Source organism: Protopterus annectens, chromosome 1.part0 (assembly GCF_019279795.1).
Source record: "Protopterus annectens isolate FY-2018-M chromosome 1.part0, PAN1.0, whole genome shotgun sequence".
NCBI lineage: Eukaryota > Metazoa > Chordata > Ceratodontiformes > Protopteridae > Protopterus > Protopterus annectens.
The window spans coordinates 840,942,787-840,962,062 of NC_056725.1; the positions used below are offsets into that span (position 1 = coordinate 840,942,787).

The 19,276-nt window shown below is 43.7% G+C and overlaps 1 protein-coding gene across 1 annotated transcript in view; it reads left to right on the forward strand.

Moving 5' to 3' along the window:
- The window catches only part of SAMD4B (sterile alpha motif domain containing 4B), a gene marked incomplete in the record, with an annotated part of 1,390,985 nt that overhangs the window by 545,293 nt on the left and 826,416 nt on the right, over positions 1-19,276 (forward strand). The window contains 1 exon segment of the mRNA XM_044063650.1: positions 12,361-12,658. Coding sequence (XP_043919585.1) covers positions 12,361-12,658 — 298 coding nt within the window.

Sequence of the window (19,276 nt, forward strand, 5' to 3'; positions counted from 1 at the left end):
CTTTCTGCTACCTTATGGATATAACATTCTGTATGATTCATAGGATCATAGGCATGTACTAGGCTAACGGGCCTGGAACTTATATAAGCCCAAGAAGATTCCCTGGCATCATGCCGCCCAAAGTTAGTTCCCAGTGCCCCTGTCAAACAAGGCCACTGAAGTGATCCCCAGGGTGAACTTCCTATTGCCCACCTACTCGTCAAGATTTCTCTTAAAGCAGGCCAGTGAAGTGCTCTGCTCGATGTGAATGGGAAGTTTGTTCCAGAGTATGGGAAGTCTCTGGGTTAGGAACCTGTCCCTTCAGCATGTTCTGTTTATTGTGATAATGAGGTTAAGGTCCCTGGAATGTGCGTCACGGAGGGATTGGGATTTCTTTAGGTGTAGCATATCTAGCAGCTCTGGGTCAGATATGGCTTTGTAGGTCAAGCAGAGATCGCCTCTGAGTAGGCGATGAGACTGAGTATAGCTGGAGTTTTTTGAGTCTGTTCGTATAGGGCATGTGTCTAAGGCCTAAGATTTCTTAGTGAGTTATTTTTGTGGCCTTTCCAGTTGTTGTAGGTGTCTAATGAGGTACATACCAAATGGGGCGTTGTATTCTATAATAGGTCTAATGAGGGACGAGTAGAGAGGGATTATGACCTCTTTCTTCCTGGATGAGAAATCTTTTGCAATGAGATGTGCCACATAGAAGGACTTTCTGACTACAGTGGCAATGTGGTTATCAAAGGAGAGGTTGCTGTCAACCTGTGTCCCCAGGTCTCTTATCACACTTTCAGTGTTTAGTGGACTATCGTCTATGTGGTAGTTCATGGGCACCAAATTTTTTCCCAAAGGGAATGATAATGCACTTTTTGGCATTGAGCTTAAGGCCATGGTTCTGGCACCAGTCACTGGTGTCAGTGAGGCCTTTTTGTAGAATGTCTACATCAGTTGGAGAATCAGTAATGGCTCCCAGTTTGCAATCATCTGCGAACTTGGTCAGCCAGAGTCCCTTTGTGTTGGGTTGAACTTCAGAGAAGTAGATGCCAAACAGGAGAGGACCTAGGACCGATCCCTGTGGGACACCACTTGTAACTGGTCAGTAGTCAGATTTGGAGTCCACTACTTTCAGAATGTGGGTTCTGTCTGTCAGCCAGTTGGCAACCCGTCTTATTACATAGGGGTTTATGCCTAGTGTAGTGAGTCTGTCTATGATTCCTGAGTGAAGGATGGTGTTGAAGGCCTTGGCAAGATCTAGGTAGGCTGTGTGAACTACCTTGCCCTAATCCAAAGCTCTGGTGACAGACTCGAAGAAGTCTGTCAGGTTGAGCAGGCATGATCTACCTTTCACAAACCTGTACTGCATGGGGTCCAGAGTTTGGAGATTCCCTATGTCCTTATTTATAAGGTCCATAATGATGCGCTCCATAGCCTTCCATATCAGACTCGTCAGGCTAATGGGGTGGTAGTTCCCAAGGTCTGTAGTTGCTCCCCTTTGTGGAGTGGGATGACCATAGCAGTGTGCCATTCGGTAGGAACAAAGCCTGAAACAAGGCTGTGATTGAACAGGGTACTCAGGTGTGGTGCTAGTTCACTTTGTAATTCATGTAGAACACAGCCAGTGGTATTATCAGGTCCCATGGAAGCTGTATTCTTGGCTTTGGACAGTGCAGATGTTCATTGTGTTTCACTGTTGCAGTCATTACACTTGGGTTATCCTGCTGGCAGGCTTCCCACAGTGAGCCTGAATTCCAAAGTCTTGGTCCGGCATTGGTTGCTGTCGCCTCTTCCCTGACGTCAGTGCGCCAGGGGTATAAAAGATGCAGCCGATGCCATTTTCTTCAGTCTTTCTTGCCGCGCGGTGCCCGAAGCAAAAGCAGTTCGCAAGTGCCGGTCAGCTGACTCCTGAGATTTTCAAAATTGAATTTCAGATCCGAAGTCTTCAGTAAAGCTTAAGTACCCCGTTGGGGAAACTTTTTTCTTGCTCCAGACCGATGCCAGAAGAAGTTAGCAATTGTATTTCTTGTGGGAAGCAAATACCTCCTAAGGATTTTCACTCTTACTGTATTCCTTGCCTAGGCCCTGACCACGACATTGCTAGTTGTCGGTTTTGTGCTAGATTTAACCAACGCACTATTAAGCGTCGGTACGATTTTGCTTTTAATTACTTTGGCCGAAGGTTTAAGTACATAATGCTGTTGGAACAGCTGATGACCGGAGTTCATAAAAAGCGCAAGGAAAAAGATAAGGACAGGCATCCGAGGTCCAAAACTGACGATGAAGCCTCTTCTAGGCCAGTCGCCGGTTCTCAGTGAGGCGCTTTTGCAGCCCCTGACACCCGCTACCTCAGAGCCACAGGCTGCCTCCGACTCCCACGTGGAGACAGCTAGGCCTCTGGAAACTCAAGGTATTGGGCCTTCAGAAACTAATCCCTCAGATGGGTCCGGAGCCGCTGAGCAGGCATCGGCTTCTGAGGGTGTTTTCAGACCTACACAGCTTTATATCAAGACAACTTCAGCATCAAAGACTAAGACAGTTTTAAAGACAAGAAAGCAAGTACACCATTCTCCAGGACAGACTTCCATGCCTAAGAAACAGATGCTCAAAATGGTCGAAGACCTAATTACTTTGATCAGGGGCTCCCATCCCCCTCCTGATAAGAGGCCTAGGCAAGACACTGAATATGATTCCTCTAATCAGGTTTCCATTTCCTCTGACTCCTCTTCAGAACAGGGATAATCTATTCCTCCCTATGAGGATTCTGATGCTGAATAATCTATTCCTTCAGCTTCTCCTCCTGAGGATTATTCTTTTGGGGAAACCTTGCATACCATGAGGGAGCATTTCCACTGGGAGAGCCAAGATTATTCAGATTCTAAGAAAAGGCTCAGAGACTTTCTTTTACTTCCTCAGCACAGACTTCTTGCTATTCCTCCTGTTCTAGACATTGTAGATGATGTCTTTTCAGAGTCCAGCCTGTCTCCCGACTCTCTACCTCCTGCACCTGTTAAGCCAGACAGAGATACTACAGGGTTCCAGAGTCTCATAAAGTTCTGTATAAAAACCCTGCTGCTGACCCAGAAACTATGTCACAGGGGTCCCAAAGGAGTCAAAGCTGCTACTGCAAAAAACCCTGTCCCCTTAGATAGAGATTCTACGGCACTGGACAGATGGGGGAAAAAAGTTTACACTTCTGCTACCTTGGCTGTAAGGGATTTAAATGGTCAGTTTCATATGCTTAAATATCAGCAATATTTAATGTCTCTGTTAAAACAGAAAATGTTGACAAATTCTGAATGTGCTGAGAACAAGGAATTGCAGGATTTATTGCATGTAGCCGAAAAAGTGGGAAAACATACTTTGCATTGTGGTTATGATTCACTGGAGGCCACTTGCAGGGCCGCTGTAACAGTCTCAGTCATTAGAAGGCATGCGTGGTTAAAAGAACAGACTCTGCCTGATTATGTTAAAGCAAAATTATTGGATGCTACATTACAGCATGATACTTTGTTTGGTGTTGAGGCAGAAGAGGTATTGAAGAAAATGGAGGATAAAGCTAAATCTATGCAGACAGTGAAGGATTTCTTACAGGTGCAGCCACCCAGATATAACAGGAACTGGCCTTCTAAGAATTGGTCCTTTCCCGTGTCAGACAGGCCACAAAGAGGCAGATACAGACACCCTAGAGGCAGACAATAACCCCAGGGCTCATATAGGCCCAAACAGTGGGGTACTTCTACCTCCAAAAGCAGAGAAGACAAATCACAGCTATATAGGAAACAGTCCCAGTGACTTCCCTCTGCCAATGCCAAGCATTTTTCTTTTGGCAGCACCCTTTGGGGGAAAACTAGCACTTTTTTCACAAACTTGGCACATGATTACCCAGGACAAATGGGTCTTAAATATAGTCACTCAGGGCTACAGGTTCCACTTTCACACCCTTCCAAAGGCAAAAGGTATGCCATACCTGCCACACAATCATTGGGCAGAGGAACAAAACCAAGTTTCATCCCTCATGGACATGAGGGCTATTCAGCCAGTGCCACAACAAGAGCAGGGACAAGGATTTTACTCAAGACTTTTCTTAGTACCAAGAAAGGACAAAGCATGGAGACCGATTCTGGACCTGTCTATTCTAAATACTTTTCTGGACGTTCCAAAATTCAAAATGTTAACTCTGCAGCAGCTTCTGCCCATGCTGGGCAAAAAGGCTTGGCTTGTAACTTTGGACCTCAAAGAGGCATACCTGCATGTCCCAATCAGACAATCTTACAGAAGATACCTCAGATTCATAGCTGGCTCAAAGCGCTACCAATTCTCTGCACTGCCCTTTGGCTTATCTACTGCGCCCAGGGTCTTCACAAAATGCCTGGCACCAGTAATTGCATTTTGCAGACAAAAAGGAATTCAAATATATCCCTACTTGGACGACTCTTTATTCAAGCAGAGGCCAAAGATCTTCTACTAAAGCATCTGGCGTTTGTAAAAAGATTACTAATTTGCCTAGGGTACACAGTAAACAAAAAGAAATCAAAACTAGTACCCTCTCAAGAGATAATATTCCTGGGTGCAAGCTTAAATACAACTGCCCAGATGGCTTATCTCACGTCAGACAAACAAAGGCATCTGACTTCTTACTTCGAAAACATGGCAACAAAGACCCAGTTGTCTGCAAGAAAAATTCTGCAGGCTCTGGGCTACATGGCCTCCTGCATTCTGCTAATTCCATATGCAAGACTGCATATGAGGAAACTACAATGGTACCTAAAAAGTGTTTGGACTCAACATTGCCACAGCCTGGAAACATTTCCCTCATTCCTTGTCTGCAACAGGAGTTTTGATGATGGGCACAGGCCTGTCACCACAACAAGGGACCAGCCGTTCACCTTACCCACAGCCAGGCAAACACTAACAGATGCATCAGATTATGCCTGGGGGGCCCACATGGCAGGAAAATGTATTCAGGGCACATGGCCCCCAAGCCAAAGGCATCTACACATCAATCAAAAAGAGATGCTAGCTGTATAAAATGCCCTGACAGCCTTCAAGGAACTACTTCATCCAGGACAGCTGCTGATAAAGACGGACAGCACCACAGTCATGTGGTACATAAGCAAGGGGGCACACATTCCTACCCCCTCTGCAGACAAGCCATGATTTTGTGCAACACAGCATTGACTTACCAAGTACACCTGCAAGCACAATTCCTGCCAGGAAAAACAAATGTTCTGGCAGACGAACTAAGTAGAAACCTCATGGACCCTCATGAGTGGAAACTAGATCCACAAATCTTCAGCATGATAACAAGGAAGTGGGGACGCCCAGACATAGATCTTTTTGCCTTCCCCTCACAACTGCCAACTTCAGAGATTCTGCACAAGGACATCACAAACAAGCATGGAAAGTGGTTGCCCTCTCATTCAGGTGGAACAACCTTACAGTATATGCCTGTCCTCCACTGCCTCTCCTCCCCAAGGTACTCCTAAAGGTCAGACAAGAGAAGCCACAAATGATTCTGATTGCCCCGGATTGGCCACGCCAACACTGGTACCCAATCCTAAGGAGCTTGTCCCAAGGCCCAGCCTGGACATTGCCTTAAATTCCTCATTTACTGACCCAACAAAACAATCAGATCCTGCACAGCCAACTCGGGACTCTAAACCTAGCTGCATGGAGGATACTGTAACCATTCAGAATACACCTCTCTCTAAAGCGGTTATGGATGTCATTCTGGAGACCAGGAGGCCCAGCACCAGAAAATCTTATGCAGAAAAATGGAAGAGATTCTGTGCTTGGAACCAGGCACAAGGAATTGACACGCTTGTTCCAAATATTCCTCAGATTTTACAATATCTAACTGAGATGCTGGACAAAGGCCTGTCCTTCTCATCAATTAAGATCCATGCCTCTGCCATTTCAGCTCATTAAAATACAGACCCACCTATTTTTTCATATCCATTGCTTAGGCAGTTCCTCAGGGGGCCAAAAACATAAGACCTCCAAGGAGAGCACCAATACCTGCATGGGACCTCAATTTTGTCTTGGAAAAACTCACAATGCCTCCTTTTGAGCCAGCCAATACAGCTGACATAAAATTCTTTTCATGGAAAACAGCTCTGCTCCTAGCAATAACTTCAGCAAGAAGAGTCTCAGAGTTACAGGCATTAATGGCTGTGGAACCTTTTATTATCTTCCATCCAGACAGGGTTTCTCTAAGGACAAACCCAACATTTATGCCTAAGGTAGTGTACAGTGTGGCTCTTAACCAAACCATTCATTTGCCTACTTTTTATCCAAACCCGCAGAATAAAGGGGAGAGACTTCTGCATTCTTTGGACATACACAGATAGCTACGCTTCAACTTGGACAAAACTAAAGCTTTCAGAAAGACTGAGCAACTTTTAGCAGCATATGCTGCAGGATCACAAGGAAAGACCATCTCAAAGCAGACAATTTCAAAATGGATAGGACACTGCATTCATTTCTGCTATTCACAACATGGAAAATCAGTGCCTAAGGGCATTAGACCACATTCTACCAGGGCAGCAGCCACCTCAGAAGCCTTCCTCAGAGGAGTACCAACCAAGGATATTTTGGAGGCTGCAACTTGGACTTCAGTGCACACTTTTACTAAGCACTACCACTTGCCTCTTTACTCTAAATCCAGAGCAGGCTTTGCCACTGCAGTCTTGCAGGGCCTTATAGCTACTCCTATTTCTATTTAGACCCAGCCGCCCAACCTCAGCTTTGGGATTCAACCCAAGAGTAATGACTGCAACAGTGAAACACAATGAACATAGTGCAGTTGTGTACCTACCATAAATGTAGATGTTCAAGTTTATTCACTGTTGCAGTCCAGGTTACTCTCCCACCATCCCACTTTCTTTGCTGGGACTTATCTGTACTTCTCTATCCTATACAACCTATGTGGTGTATTTGCTTGTAGATGACGGTATTGTTATTTTAGTGCATGCTTTTATTAGCAATGTTTTTTAGCCTTCCCTTTTGGGGGCACCTGACATCTGGGGCTAGAAAAACTGAAGAAAATGGCATCGGCTGCATCTTTTATACCCCTGGCGCACTGACGTCAGGGAAGAGGCGACAGCAACCGACGTCGGACCAAGACTTTGGAATTCAGGCCGACTGCGGGAAGTCTTGCCAGCAGGATAACCCAAGTGTAATGACTGCAACAGTGAATACACTCGAACATCTACATTTATGGTAGGTACACAACTGTACTTTTTTACCTGTGTAGCTGTGATAATAGGGACTTGGCATTCCACAGGTATTGTGATAGGCTCTTTAGGGGGGAAAGTTCGCACTGAACCTGTCTGCTAATATGTTGGCAATATCAGTTGGTTCTGTATATGTATTGCTATTGTGCTGTAACTTGGAGCAGATCTGAGTATTGCCATGTAGATTCTTGACATAACTCTAGAATGCTTTGTGGTTGTCTTTAGAATCTGCAGCAATTTTGTTTTTGTAGCTAGCTTTGGAGGATTTGATGATGGATCTATTTTTTTCCTGAAGCTAACAAAGGATTTTTTTCCAGTCTTGGGACTTCACCCTTTTTCTGCAACAGTTTTTTTCCTTCTGTTGTAGAGTTTGCTTATGGTGGGGGACCACTGATTGGCTTCCTTTTTTTTGTTGTGGAGCATCTTGGTTCTGTTTGGTATGGCCCGTTCCATGCACTTGTGTATGTGCTCATACAATGCATTGGTGTATGATTCAGCAGTCATGCACCTATTTTCCATTTGCTTGGGTGTCGTGAAGTTAGCCACCTGTGTTTTTAGAAGCCCAAAATTGGCTTTGTAGAATTTTTTTAAAGTGGTTTCCTTGGGGGGGGGGGGGTGTTGATATCCATGGTGATTAGCTTGTGGTCAGATCTGACCAGAGAGGAGTTGATTACTGGTGTAGAGCAACGGTCATCCATGTTAGTAATAACTAGGTCAAGGATGTTTCTACCCCTGGTGGGGGTAAGAATGACTTGTTCCAGGGCATTGGAATTAAAGAATTCCAGAAAACGTTGAGCAAGTGTGTTGGTACACGAGTGATTATTATTCTCGTTAAAGGCCTGCATCCAAAATCCCAGTCTCTCCTTGTTTCTTGAGCGTACCCCGTTTCATCATCATCCCTTTCCACTTTGAATTATAGTTTTCTGCTTGTACTATGTATAGGAGTATTAACTGTGTAGCTCTGAAATACCCCTCCAAATTGGGTAATCCCAATCCGCCCTGCTGTACTGGAAGAATCAACTTTTCCCACTTGACTCTTGCAGCCTTCCCTCCCAGATAAAGTCCTTCAGCTCTTTATTAATTGCTACCCTCAACTTCTCCTCTAGTTGTTAAAAATATGTCTGACATATATATAAGACTAAAGGGACTAAAAACATTTTAACTGCTTGTATCTTACTATCCATATCCACATAATAAAGATTCCATTTTCTCAGTTTTTTCATTATCTTTTGTTTAGTCTCTTCCCACATATCTTTAGCTGCCAAATTAGAATCATGTTTAGTCCATACTCCTAAATACTTCATTTTGTCATGTTCCCATAAATATGGGTATTCCTGAACCAATTCATGTGTGGTTACATAATTTACCGCTATTGCCTTTGTTTTAGCTTCATTAATTTTGTATCCCGAAAAGATCTGAAACTCTCAAAATGTTCCACAACACTGTGATGTCTTTTTCTGGTTTTGTCAGGTATAAAAATAATATCTGCAAATACAGCTAACTTTTCTTGACTACCAGTCCAATTATTTCCCTGACTCTCTGAGTCCCTTATTTTCTTTGCTAATGGTTCTAAATATAATGCAAATAATAAAGGGGAAAGAGGACACCCCTCCGTGGTTCCTCTGCTCAAGCAGAAGTTATCAGAGAGTACCCCACCCATTTTAATTTTCACCTTGGATCGCTCATATATCCTCCTAATCAGCCTTATATTTTTTCTGGAAATGCGAATGCTTTCCATTGCCCTGCTCATGAAGTCCCACCGTACTCTGTCAAATGTTTTCTCTGTATAAAGACCTACCAACAACAATAGTATTTTCTTACATTTTGCTTCCCTCTAGATCATCATTGTTCTGTTAATGTTGTCAAATATTTGCCTCCCCTCCACAAAACTACATTGATCCATAGTTATCAGTTTTAGCATTACTTTTGCTATTTATTTAGCCATTATAGACATGAACACAGTCATGGTTTAGTATTGAAGTGGGATGATGGATCTTTACCCTCTTTAGGTATTACAGCTACCACTGCTTTCTTCCAGGATGATAGTACTTCTCCTTCTCTTAAGATACTGTTAAACAAAACCTTTTAGATCTTTATCAGTTTTTCCTCATAGCTTCCAAACTTCCACAGGAATACCAGCTATTCCTGGGGACTTTCCTGTAGATTGGTTATGCATCACAATTTTTATCGCATCTCCTCCTATCCTAACCGTCGGTAATTGAACCTCATCTACCTCTAACCTTGGCATATTTAATTCTTCCATAAACATTTCCATTTGTATCTTTTCCTGGTTTTCATATTTCTTTGCTTTATACTGTCATAGAATATCCAAAATATTTCTAATACCTCTACAGGATCTCTTGTTACCTTCCTTGTTATAGGTGCTCTAAGTTTGATGACGGCCCTTTCTACTTTCTGTTGTGCTAAAAGTTTTTGTGCTCTAGTGTTATCAAAAAAAAATTGCTTAACAGCAATCTTTATAAGCTTGTGCATGTTATTGAGATAATTCCTTATTTTTCTGCCCCCTTTATCATGTACCTTGCAAAGCATATGCAGCAGCTGGAGAGACAACAGAGGTTCCTTACCTGGAGAATCCAGGGCCTCAAACATCTACCCTACACAGATAGGCTAAAAAACCTGTTCCTCTACTCAGTTTCATACAGACTCCTGAGATGTGACCTCTGTCTGGCATATAAAGCAATCTTGAACCCCGCCTTGATCGCAAGTCAAGCTCTACTCGAGTAACCCGCATGCGTGACCTCAACCTGGTCTGTGACATCAATAGGTCTTGTTGGCTGGACAGATTTGTGTCCCAGAGACGACTCCATCTCCACATCAAGCAGAGTACCTCATTATCCTTTTTTAAGTGCAACCTGGATAACTGGATGGGAAACAGAAAACACAACCCTGGGATTCCCCCTTTGTCCCTGCTGGACAGGGGCTTTGGATGCTGACTTGTCTAAACATGGACTAAACTGTTGGCTAGGCTTATAAGGGCCTCAGGGACAGTAGCCTAGTAACTTCCTATGATCCTTTAAATGAAGTCTGCCTTCGCTAACTTTGACCCTTTGTGGGCACAGAGTGGGGCAGACACACACACACACACAGGCACACACACACACAGGCACACACATGCACAGGCACACACACACAGACAGGCACACAGACAGACACAGACAGACAGACACAGACAGACAGACACAGACAGACAGACACACACAGACAGACACACACAGACAGACACACACAGACAGACAGACACAGACAGACAGACACAGACAGACAGACACAGACAGACAGACACAGACAGACAGACAGACACAGACAGACAGACACAGACAGACAGACAGACACAGACAGACAGACACAGACAGACAGACAGACACAGACAGACACAGACAGACAGACACAGACAGACAGACACACAGACACACACACAGACACACACTGCTTTATACTGTCAGTTGTAGAATTGTCAGAATTGAGAGACTTTGCTCATCTGTTTGCTTTTCTGATGTAAATTGGCCAGCAGAAGGCAGTTCAGAAAAAGGCACATAAAGGTATGATAGCCTCTACCTTTGTGTGATGCTGTAAACATCTCCCTCATAAATATTTTACTGTGAGCACCTTCACACAACTGTATGTTACAGCACCTTTATCAGAGCAAAAGTGATATACCTCTTGTGTGTAAGGAGGTTGCTGTTATTTTTATCTTGACTATCCCTCACACTATAAGCTGAGATTCTTTCCTACATAACATCTCCCCCTTCTTTCTCTGTTTTTAATGGACTTCACAGTTGATTGATGCTCACTTTAGGTATCTCTTTTTCATCCTTTTGGAGTCTTTGTTTGAGACTATTGCCTTGGCTTTGGCAGGACTCTGTGTAAAGACGATTTTTGGTTAAGCTCCGTGCCTTTCCTATTTCAACTCTTAAGAGAGTGGACAGCTGTGCTTCTTGAGTACTATGTTGTCATTAGCATTTGCCATTATATAAGCAGTTACTTAAAAATCTACCTTAGCATGTTCTCCATTAACCAGTGGCAGTTTATAGAAAGTGTCCATTGGAGAGGTTTACTTGTTTTATTTTTATTTTGTTAGCCAGGTTCGTTCCCCTGTCATGTCCTTTTTCAACGGGAGACCAGAGATGATATTCATCCTGACTAGGAGATATTGGTAAGAACACTGAGGAAATTCTACTCCTTTTGTGATAAGTGCTATAGGGTCTTTTATAGTGGACCTTGGTTAAACGTCTCATTTAAAGGATATTTCAGGAGTAAGTGCTTCATGCAATCCTTCAACATCACTACTTATAAATTAATTTAAGCATCTTGTTACAGCCTACTGGTCTTCAGGATCAGAGTAAAGTTCCTTGTTTAACTTCTGATATTTAATCTTCTGTCACTCTCAAATTTAGATCTTATTACATGGGTTAAAGAGCATTTTGAATCTAGATTGACAACATCCCTTGGGGCAGCTGCGGTGGTGCAGTGGTTAGTGCTACCACCTCACAGCAAGAGGTTCTCTGGTTCAATTCTCTGCTTAAGTGCCTTCTGTGTGGAGTCTGCATGTCCTCCCTGTGATCGTGTGGGTTTCCTCCGGGTGCTCCGGTTTCCTCCCACATCCCAAAGATATGCTGTAGGTGGATTGGACACACTAAATTGGCCCTGGGTGTGTGTGTGCCTTCTGTGGAAGGTTGGGTGCTGGACTGGCAACTCGACACAGTAAAAACTCCACTGCCAGTCGTTCTGCGGACCATTGTTCCGCTGTGGCGATCCCTAACCAGGAAAGCTGAAAGAAGAAGATGATGATTGACATCCCTTAAAATCTGGGTAACAGTTAACATGTGAAGACAGAGGGTCTGATCATATGTTGGAAATCTCCTTTCCTTTGTGTACTGTGTACACTTGTGAGATGACTTATTTTTGCCTGTCATTTTTCATACAACTTTGGACTGTACTACTGCTCCAGTAAAGTTTATTATTTATTAACTGTGCTGACTGTGAGGAAATGGTTTGTTGGAAGAAGTGTGAGTAGCATGATCAAAATTTGTCATTTATCCGTGCTAGATTCTGGTACAAGTCTTTTCACAGTGTTGTCAAACTTTGAAGGTAAAGCGCTTTGAAAATGTCTTGTCCCATGTTACAGGATATCCTGGAAGGCGGTAATCTTCGCAGCGCACTTCAGGAGTTGCAGCAGATCATCATCACTCCCATTAAAGCATACAGCTCTTTGCAAACAGCTCAGAAGGAGAGCCAAGGAATGGACTCTTCAGCCACTGTTGGCTCTAGACTAAGTCAGGAAAAAAGTAGCAAGACAGAGGACAAAGACTCACCAGCAGATAACTTCCAATCACAGAGTGCAACGTCTTGTGATGGAGAGTCAACTACTGCTCCTGTTCCTGAAGGAGACATAGCTGGACAATTTACTAAAGTGATGGGAAAAGGTGGGTGACCTAAGTTTTAATTGGGTGCACTATAAATACTGAGCTGACATGAGCTTGGAATGTCTACGTATGCTGACCCCCACCGTAAAGTGAGCAGAAAACACAAGCAGTCAGCCTGCTGTAGAATTTGGTAAAGTCAGGTAATTCAAATGCTAAATATGTGAGTATCTGTTCTTGCTGTCTTGTAGGCAAACATTTAACACAAGACCCTGAAACTGCCAAGTTCTCTTATTAATAGTTAAAATTGTCAGTACCACTTAGTAGTCATAAAGAGATTGTTTGTTTTTCTTCCCATCATATGATGGCTTTATTTTAGTCAGCAGATGACACCTGTAAGTTGATTTTTAATTTTGTTAAACCATTTCAACTTCCTTGAAACTTGTTTTGGTGGTAACAAAGGACTAATTGTTTTAGGGAATCAAAATGGTAGGAATTTCCAAGACATTGTTAACCAGAGCCAAAATAAACTCTTGCTACTTTGTGATCATGAGTAATGAAAGCATAGCTTTAGTCTCCAAGAGGTTAAAAACTGTTGCTTATCCATATAGAAGATTTTTTTAATGAAGTAATATAATTTTATTTATCACAAATATTTGTTAATCAGTCCTATGAATGAATGCGTGATAAAACCTTTCAATGTGGAACATGGAAATTTTTAAGACCTTAAACGAGGAACATTTATAATAAGCAGGTACAGTTGAATAGGTACCAGTGAAAGTCAGCATCTTTATTTTTAATAATACTTCAGCAAAACATTCCTAGCATTGGTCAGAAATATACTATGGAGTCTTAAACTGTAATCAGAAGCTGGAAGAAATAGTGTAATTTGTACAATACTGTATGCCCCTGCATCAGGGTTTTGTAATTAGTTCTGTGCCATAATGGTGTATTGATGGGATTTTTGTTTTCTGGCTGAGTCATCTGCTTGTGTGGATTGCTTGTGCCTTTATAATGTTTCTGCCATTCCAGTTCCTTTTGATCATTTTTTTTTCTGCATTCACTTAGAATGGGAGAAGACTTTTGCTGTTTTCTGAGCATCTCTGGAGGAACAGTTGGTGCATTTTTTCATTGTTTCTCCATCCCATTGTGTACTCTGTCATTAAAAAGTTAGGCGTTTCAAGCACAAATGACCATAAAGGCTGTATGAGGGCGGTCACCTGTAGCTGAAGGCCGCAGTCTCTATAACCAAAATAAAAGCAGTCACTGTGGTTAAGAATGTATTGTGGTAGCTTCCCTTGCTTAAAGTTAATGCTGGTTTTGATGGCTGCTTGAGACCTATGGATCATAAATTTGAAATTCTTCTGTTTGTGGACTCTGTAACTACATTTGCAGGTAGGGGCTAAAATCTGCTGATTTTATAAAGAAAAAAATGATTTTGTGGAGGGTGTTGGCATAATGGCTAAGGTGTCTACCTCACAAATACAAGGCACGGGATTTGATTCTCACCTTTGGTCACTGTCTTATTATTGGCTAATTGTGTAGTAGTCCACAAGCCGAATGTCTAATAGTTAACTATGAACTCATAGTATATAGATGTTCTTCGTGCTTCACTGTTGCAGTCATCACATTTGGGTTATCTGCTTGCAGTAGCCCTCAGTCAGCCTGATTATCAAAGTCTTGGGTCCTGTGTCAGTTGCTGTCTCATCTTCTGTGATGTCAGGTAATCAGGGGTATAAAGCATGCAGCCAACGCCATTACATCAGTCTTTCTTGCCGTGTGGTCCCTGAAGCAGAAGCAGTTCGCAAGAGCCGGTTGTCCGACTCCTGAAATTTTCATTTTCGAGTTTCAGAACCGAAGTCTTAAACTAAAGCTAAGTACCCCGTTGGAGAAACTTTTTCTTGCTCCAAACTGATGTCAGTAAAAGTCAGTAATTGTATTTCTTGTGGAAAGCAAATACCTCATAAAGATTTTCATTCGTACTGTATACCTTGCCTAGGCCCTGACCACGATGTACCTCGCTGTCGGTTTTGTGCCTTGTTTAAACAACATACTATTCGTCGTCGGTATATTTACGCTTCTAAATATTTTGGTACTCTGTTCAATTATCCAGCTATCTCTTCGGTAAGCCATCCAACTACCGACATTCCGAAAAAACGCAAAGATAAAGAGAGAGACAGGCCACCTAGGTCCAAAGCTGCCGATGGTGTTTCTCCTAAGCTAGTTGCCAGTTCGCCGGTACTCAGTGAGGCGCTTTTGCAGCCCCTGATACCCGCTACTTCAGATTCACAGGACTCTACTGAGACCCATTCGGAGTCCGATATGCCTTGAGATGCTTCAACTGTGGAACCTGCAGATTTCTCTACCTTGGATGGGTCCGGAGCTGCTGTGCAATCACCGGCTTCTGAGGGTGTATTCAGGCCTACTGACTTGCATATTAAACCGATGCCATCTTCTTCTTCTTCAAGGCCTAAAACTCGAACCATGCCTGGAAAACCGACGCCCACACCCGCATGGTCAGGCCTTTATGCCTAAAAATCTAGCTTGGCCCCTTTACCTCCTGCTTCCAGAAAACCTGATAGATATTACAGGGTTCCTGACTCTCACAAGATGTTCGTGTTACCCTGCTGCAGTCATCACACTTGGGTTATCCTGTCGTCAGGCGGCCCCGCATTCGGCCGGAATTCCAAAGTCTTGGTCCGGCGTCGGTTGCTGTCGCTTCTTCCCTGACGTCAGTGTGCCAGGGGTATATATAATGCATCCAACACCATTTTCTTCAGTCTTTCTTGCCGCACGGTGCCCGAAGCAGAAGCAGTTCGCAAGTGCTGGTCGGCTGACTCCTGAGATTTTTGAAGTCGAATTTCAGATCCGAAGTCTTCAATAAAGCTAAGTACCCCGTTGGGAAACTTTTCTTGCCTCAGACCGATGTCAGAAAAAGTTAACAATTGTATTTCTTGTGGGAAGCAAATACCTCATAAGGATTTTCATTCTTACTGCATACCTTGCCTAGGCCCAGACCACGACGTCACTGGTTGTTCTTTTTTGTGCTAGGTTTAATAAGCGTACTATCAAAAGACGCTTTGATTTCGCATGACACTACTTCGGTAGAAAATTTAACTACACTATGCCATTGGAGCAACCAATACCAGCATGCACAAAAAACGCAAGGATAAGGACAGGCAGCCTAGACCCAAGCCAGACTCCGAGGCCTCGGCTGATCTGATCTCCGGTTCACCGGTCTTCAGTGAGGCTCCGACGCAGCCCCTGACTACCGCAGACCTGGAACCCGAGACCGCTTCGGAACTTTTGGCGGAAAGTACTAGGCCGACACAGCCATTTTGTTTAGCCCCTACCGACGACACTGCTGAAAAAGATGTCGGTGTTGCAGAAACACCTTCGGTTTCTGAAGGCGTCTTCAGACCGACGACGCTCACCATAAAAACGTATCCTAAGACTAAGACTCCTATTAAACCTAAAAAGACTGCACTTCAGTCCCCTGTTCAAGGCCCCATGCCTAAGAAACAGATGCTCAAAATGGCTGAAGATTTGATCTCTTTAATCAGGGGTTCCCAACCCCCTCCCGACAAAAGGCCTAGACAAGAGGAAGATTATGCCTCCTCTGAACAAGTGTCTATTTCCTCAGGCTCCTCTGAGGACCAAGATTACTCCTTCTCCCCTTATGAAGATTCTGATGCTGAGGATTCTATTCCCTCAGCTTCTCCTCCTGAAGACTACTCCTTTGGGGAAACATTACACACTATGAGGGAACATTTTCACTGGTAAGGTCAAGACTACTCTGACTCAAAGAAAAGGCTCAGAGAGTTTCTTTTTCTCCCCCAGCACAGACCACTTGCCATTCCCCCAGATTTAGACATTGTGGATGATGTTTACTTAGAATCCAGTTTGAACCCAGATTCTCTGCCTCCTGCTCCAGCCAAACCTGATAGGTACTACAGAGTGCCTGATTACCACAAATTTCTTTATAAAAGTCCTGTTGCTGATCCAGAGACCATCTCCCAGGGTCCCAGAGGGGCTAAGGCTTCTATGGCAAAAAATCATGTACCCTCTGAAAGGGACTCCAGAGCACTAGACAGGTGGGGGAAAAAGGTTTACACCTCAGCCACTCTAGCTATGAGGGCACTAAATTGCCAGTTTCACATGCTAAAATATCAGCAATTTCTAATGTCTCAGTTAAAACAAAAAATGAGCACACTCCCCACAACAGTCTGAATTGAAAGAAATGCGGGATCTGTTGCATGCAACTGAACAGGTGGGCAAACATACTTTACAATGTGGGTTTGATTCTTTGGAGGCTTCCTGCAGAGCAGCTGTCACTGGATCTGTTATACGTAGGCCTGCTTGGTTAAAGGAACAAACTCTGCCAGATCATGTTAAAGCAAAGCTTCTAGATGCTCCCTTACAGCAGGATGTTCTTTTTGGAGTTAAAGCAGAAGTCTTAAAGAAAATGGAGGATAAGGCAAAATCTATGCAGACAGTCAAAGATTTCCTACAGGTACAGCCCCTTCGCTTCAGCAGAAATTGGCCAACAAAAAATTGGTCCTTTCCAGCTTCTGACAGACCACAGAGGGGTAAATACAGACGTCCAAGAGGCAGAGGACAACCACAAGCCCAATACAAACCTCGACAATGGGGCACTGCAGCACAGAAGGGAGGAGAAGACAGGTCCCAAACTACCAGAAGGCAAACTCAATGACTTGCACCTCATCTGGCCAAGCAACACTCTCTTGGCAGCCCCCTTGGGAGGAAAACTCGCACTTTTTTCAGACAACTGGCACATTGTTATAAAGGACAAATGGGTCCTAGACATAATTTCACGAGGATACAGATTCCATTTTCACACCTTGCCAATGAAAAGAGGAATGCCAAACCTGCCACAAAATCAATGGGCAGAGGCACAAAGGCAAATTACAGCTCTCATGGACATGAGAGCCATTCAACTGGTACCTACTCGAGAGCAAGGCCAAGGATTTTACTCAAGACTCTTTCTAGTTCCCAGAAAGGACAATGCCTGGAGATCAATTCTGGACCTTTCAATTCTAAACACCTTGTTACAAGTACCCAAATTCAAGATGCTAACACTACAGCAGCTTTTTCCCATGTTGGGCAAGAAAGCATATGGCTAGTAATGTTAGACCTCAAGGAGGCATACCTGCATGTCCCTATCAGACAAAGTTGCAGAAGATACCTCCGTTTCATTGCAGGTTCAACCCATTACCAATTCTCTGCACTGCCCTTTGGCTTATCTACTGCGCCCAGGGTCTTCACAAAATGCCTGGCACCAGTAATTGCATACTGCAGACAAAGAGGAATTCAAATATACCCATACCTGGACGACTGCCTCATCCAAGCAGAAAGCAAGGACATCCTCTTACAACATCTGGCTTTGTAAAACATCTTCTAAGTTGCCTGGGGTACACAGTAAATGAAAAGAAATCAAAACTAGTACCCTCACAAAATATGACATTCCTGGGTGCCAGCTTGAACACAACGACCCAGAAGGCTTATCTGACGCCAGACAAACAACTACAACTGACTCAATATTTCAAAACAATGGCAACAAAGACCCAACTACCTGCAAGAAAAATTCTGCAGGCCTTGGGCTTCATGGCATCTTGCATACTATAAATACCATTTGCAAAGCTGCATATGAGGAAATTACAGTGGTACCTAAAAAGCGTATGGTCTCAACACAGCCACAGCTTGGACACAATATCTCTCATTCCCTGCCTACAACAGGAGTTTCTATGGTGGTCACTGGCATGTCACCTCAACAAGGGTCAGCCTTTCACCTTGCCCCCAGCCAGGCAAACTTTGACAACAGATGCAACAGACTACGCCTGGGGGGCACACATGGCAGGACAGTGGTTCAGGGCGTATGGACTGCAGATCAAAGGAATCTGCACATCAATCAAAAAGAGATGCTAGCTGTACAGAATGCTTTGACAGCCTTCAAGAATCTATTATATCCAGGACAACTTACAATAAGGATGGGCAACACCACAGTAATGTGGTACATAAACAAGGGGGTACACACTCCTACCCTCTATGCAGGCAAGCAATGACCTTGTGGAGCACAGCTCTGGCTTACCAAGTTCAGTTACAAGCTCAATTCCTGCCAGGACAAAAGAACACATTGGCAGACGACCTCAGCAGAAACATTATGGATCCCCACGAGTGGAAACTGGATCCACAAGTATTTGCATTGATAACTCAAAAATGGGGCCTTCCAGACATGGACCTGTTTGCCAGTCCTCAAAACTATCAACTAACAACATTTTGTACAAGGACACTTCACCATCAAGCTTGGAAAGTGGACACACTCTCATTCAGTTGGAAAAACCTGACGGTATATGCCTTCCCTTCATTGCCTCTCCTCACAAAGGTGCTTCTGAAAGTCAGAAAGGAAAGACCATGACTGATACTCATAGCCCCAGACTGGCCACGCCAGCACTGGTACCCAGTATTGAGGAATATGGCCCAGGGCCCACCTTGGATTTTGCCACAAACTGCCCATTTGCTCACACAGCAAAACAATCAGATTCTTCACAGCCAGCTAAAAACTTTAAATCTGGCTGCATGGCAAATCACCTAAACATCCAGCCAGCTCCTCTTTCCCAAGCAGTTATGGATGTTATTCTGGAAGCTAGGAGGCCCAGCACC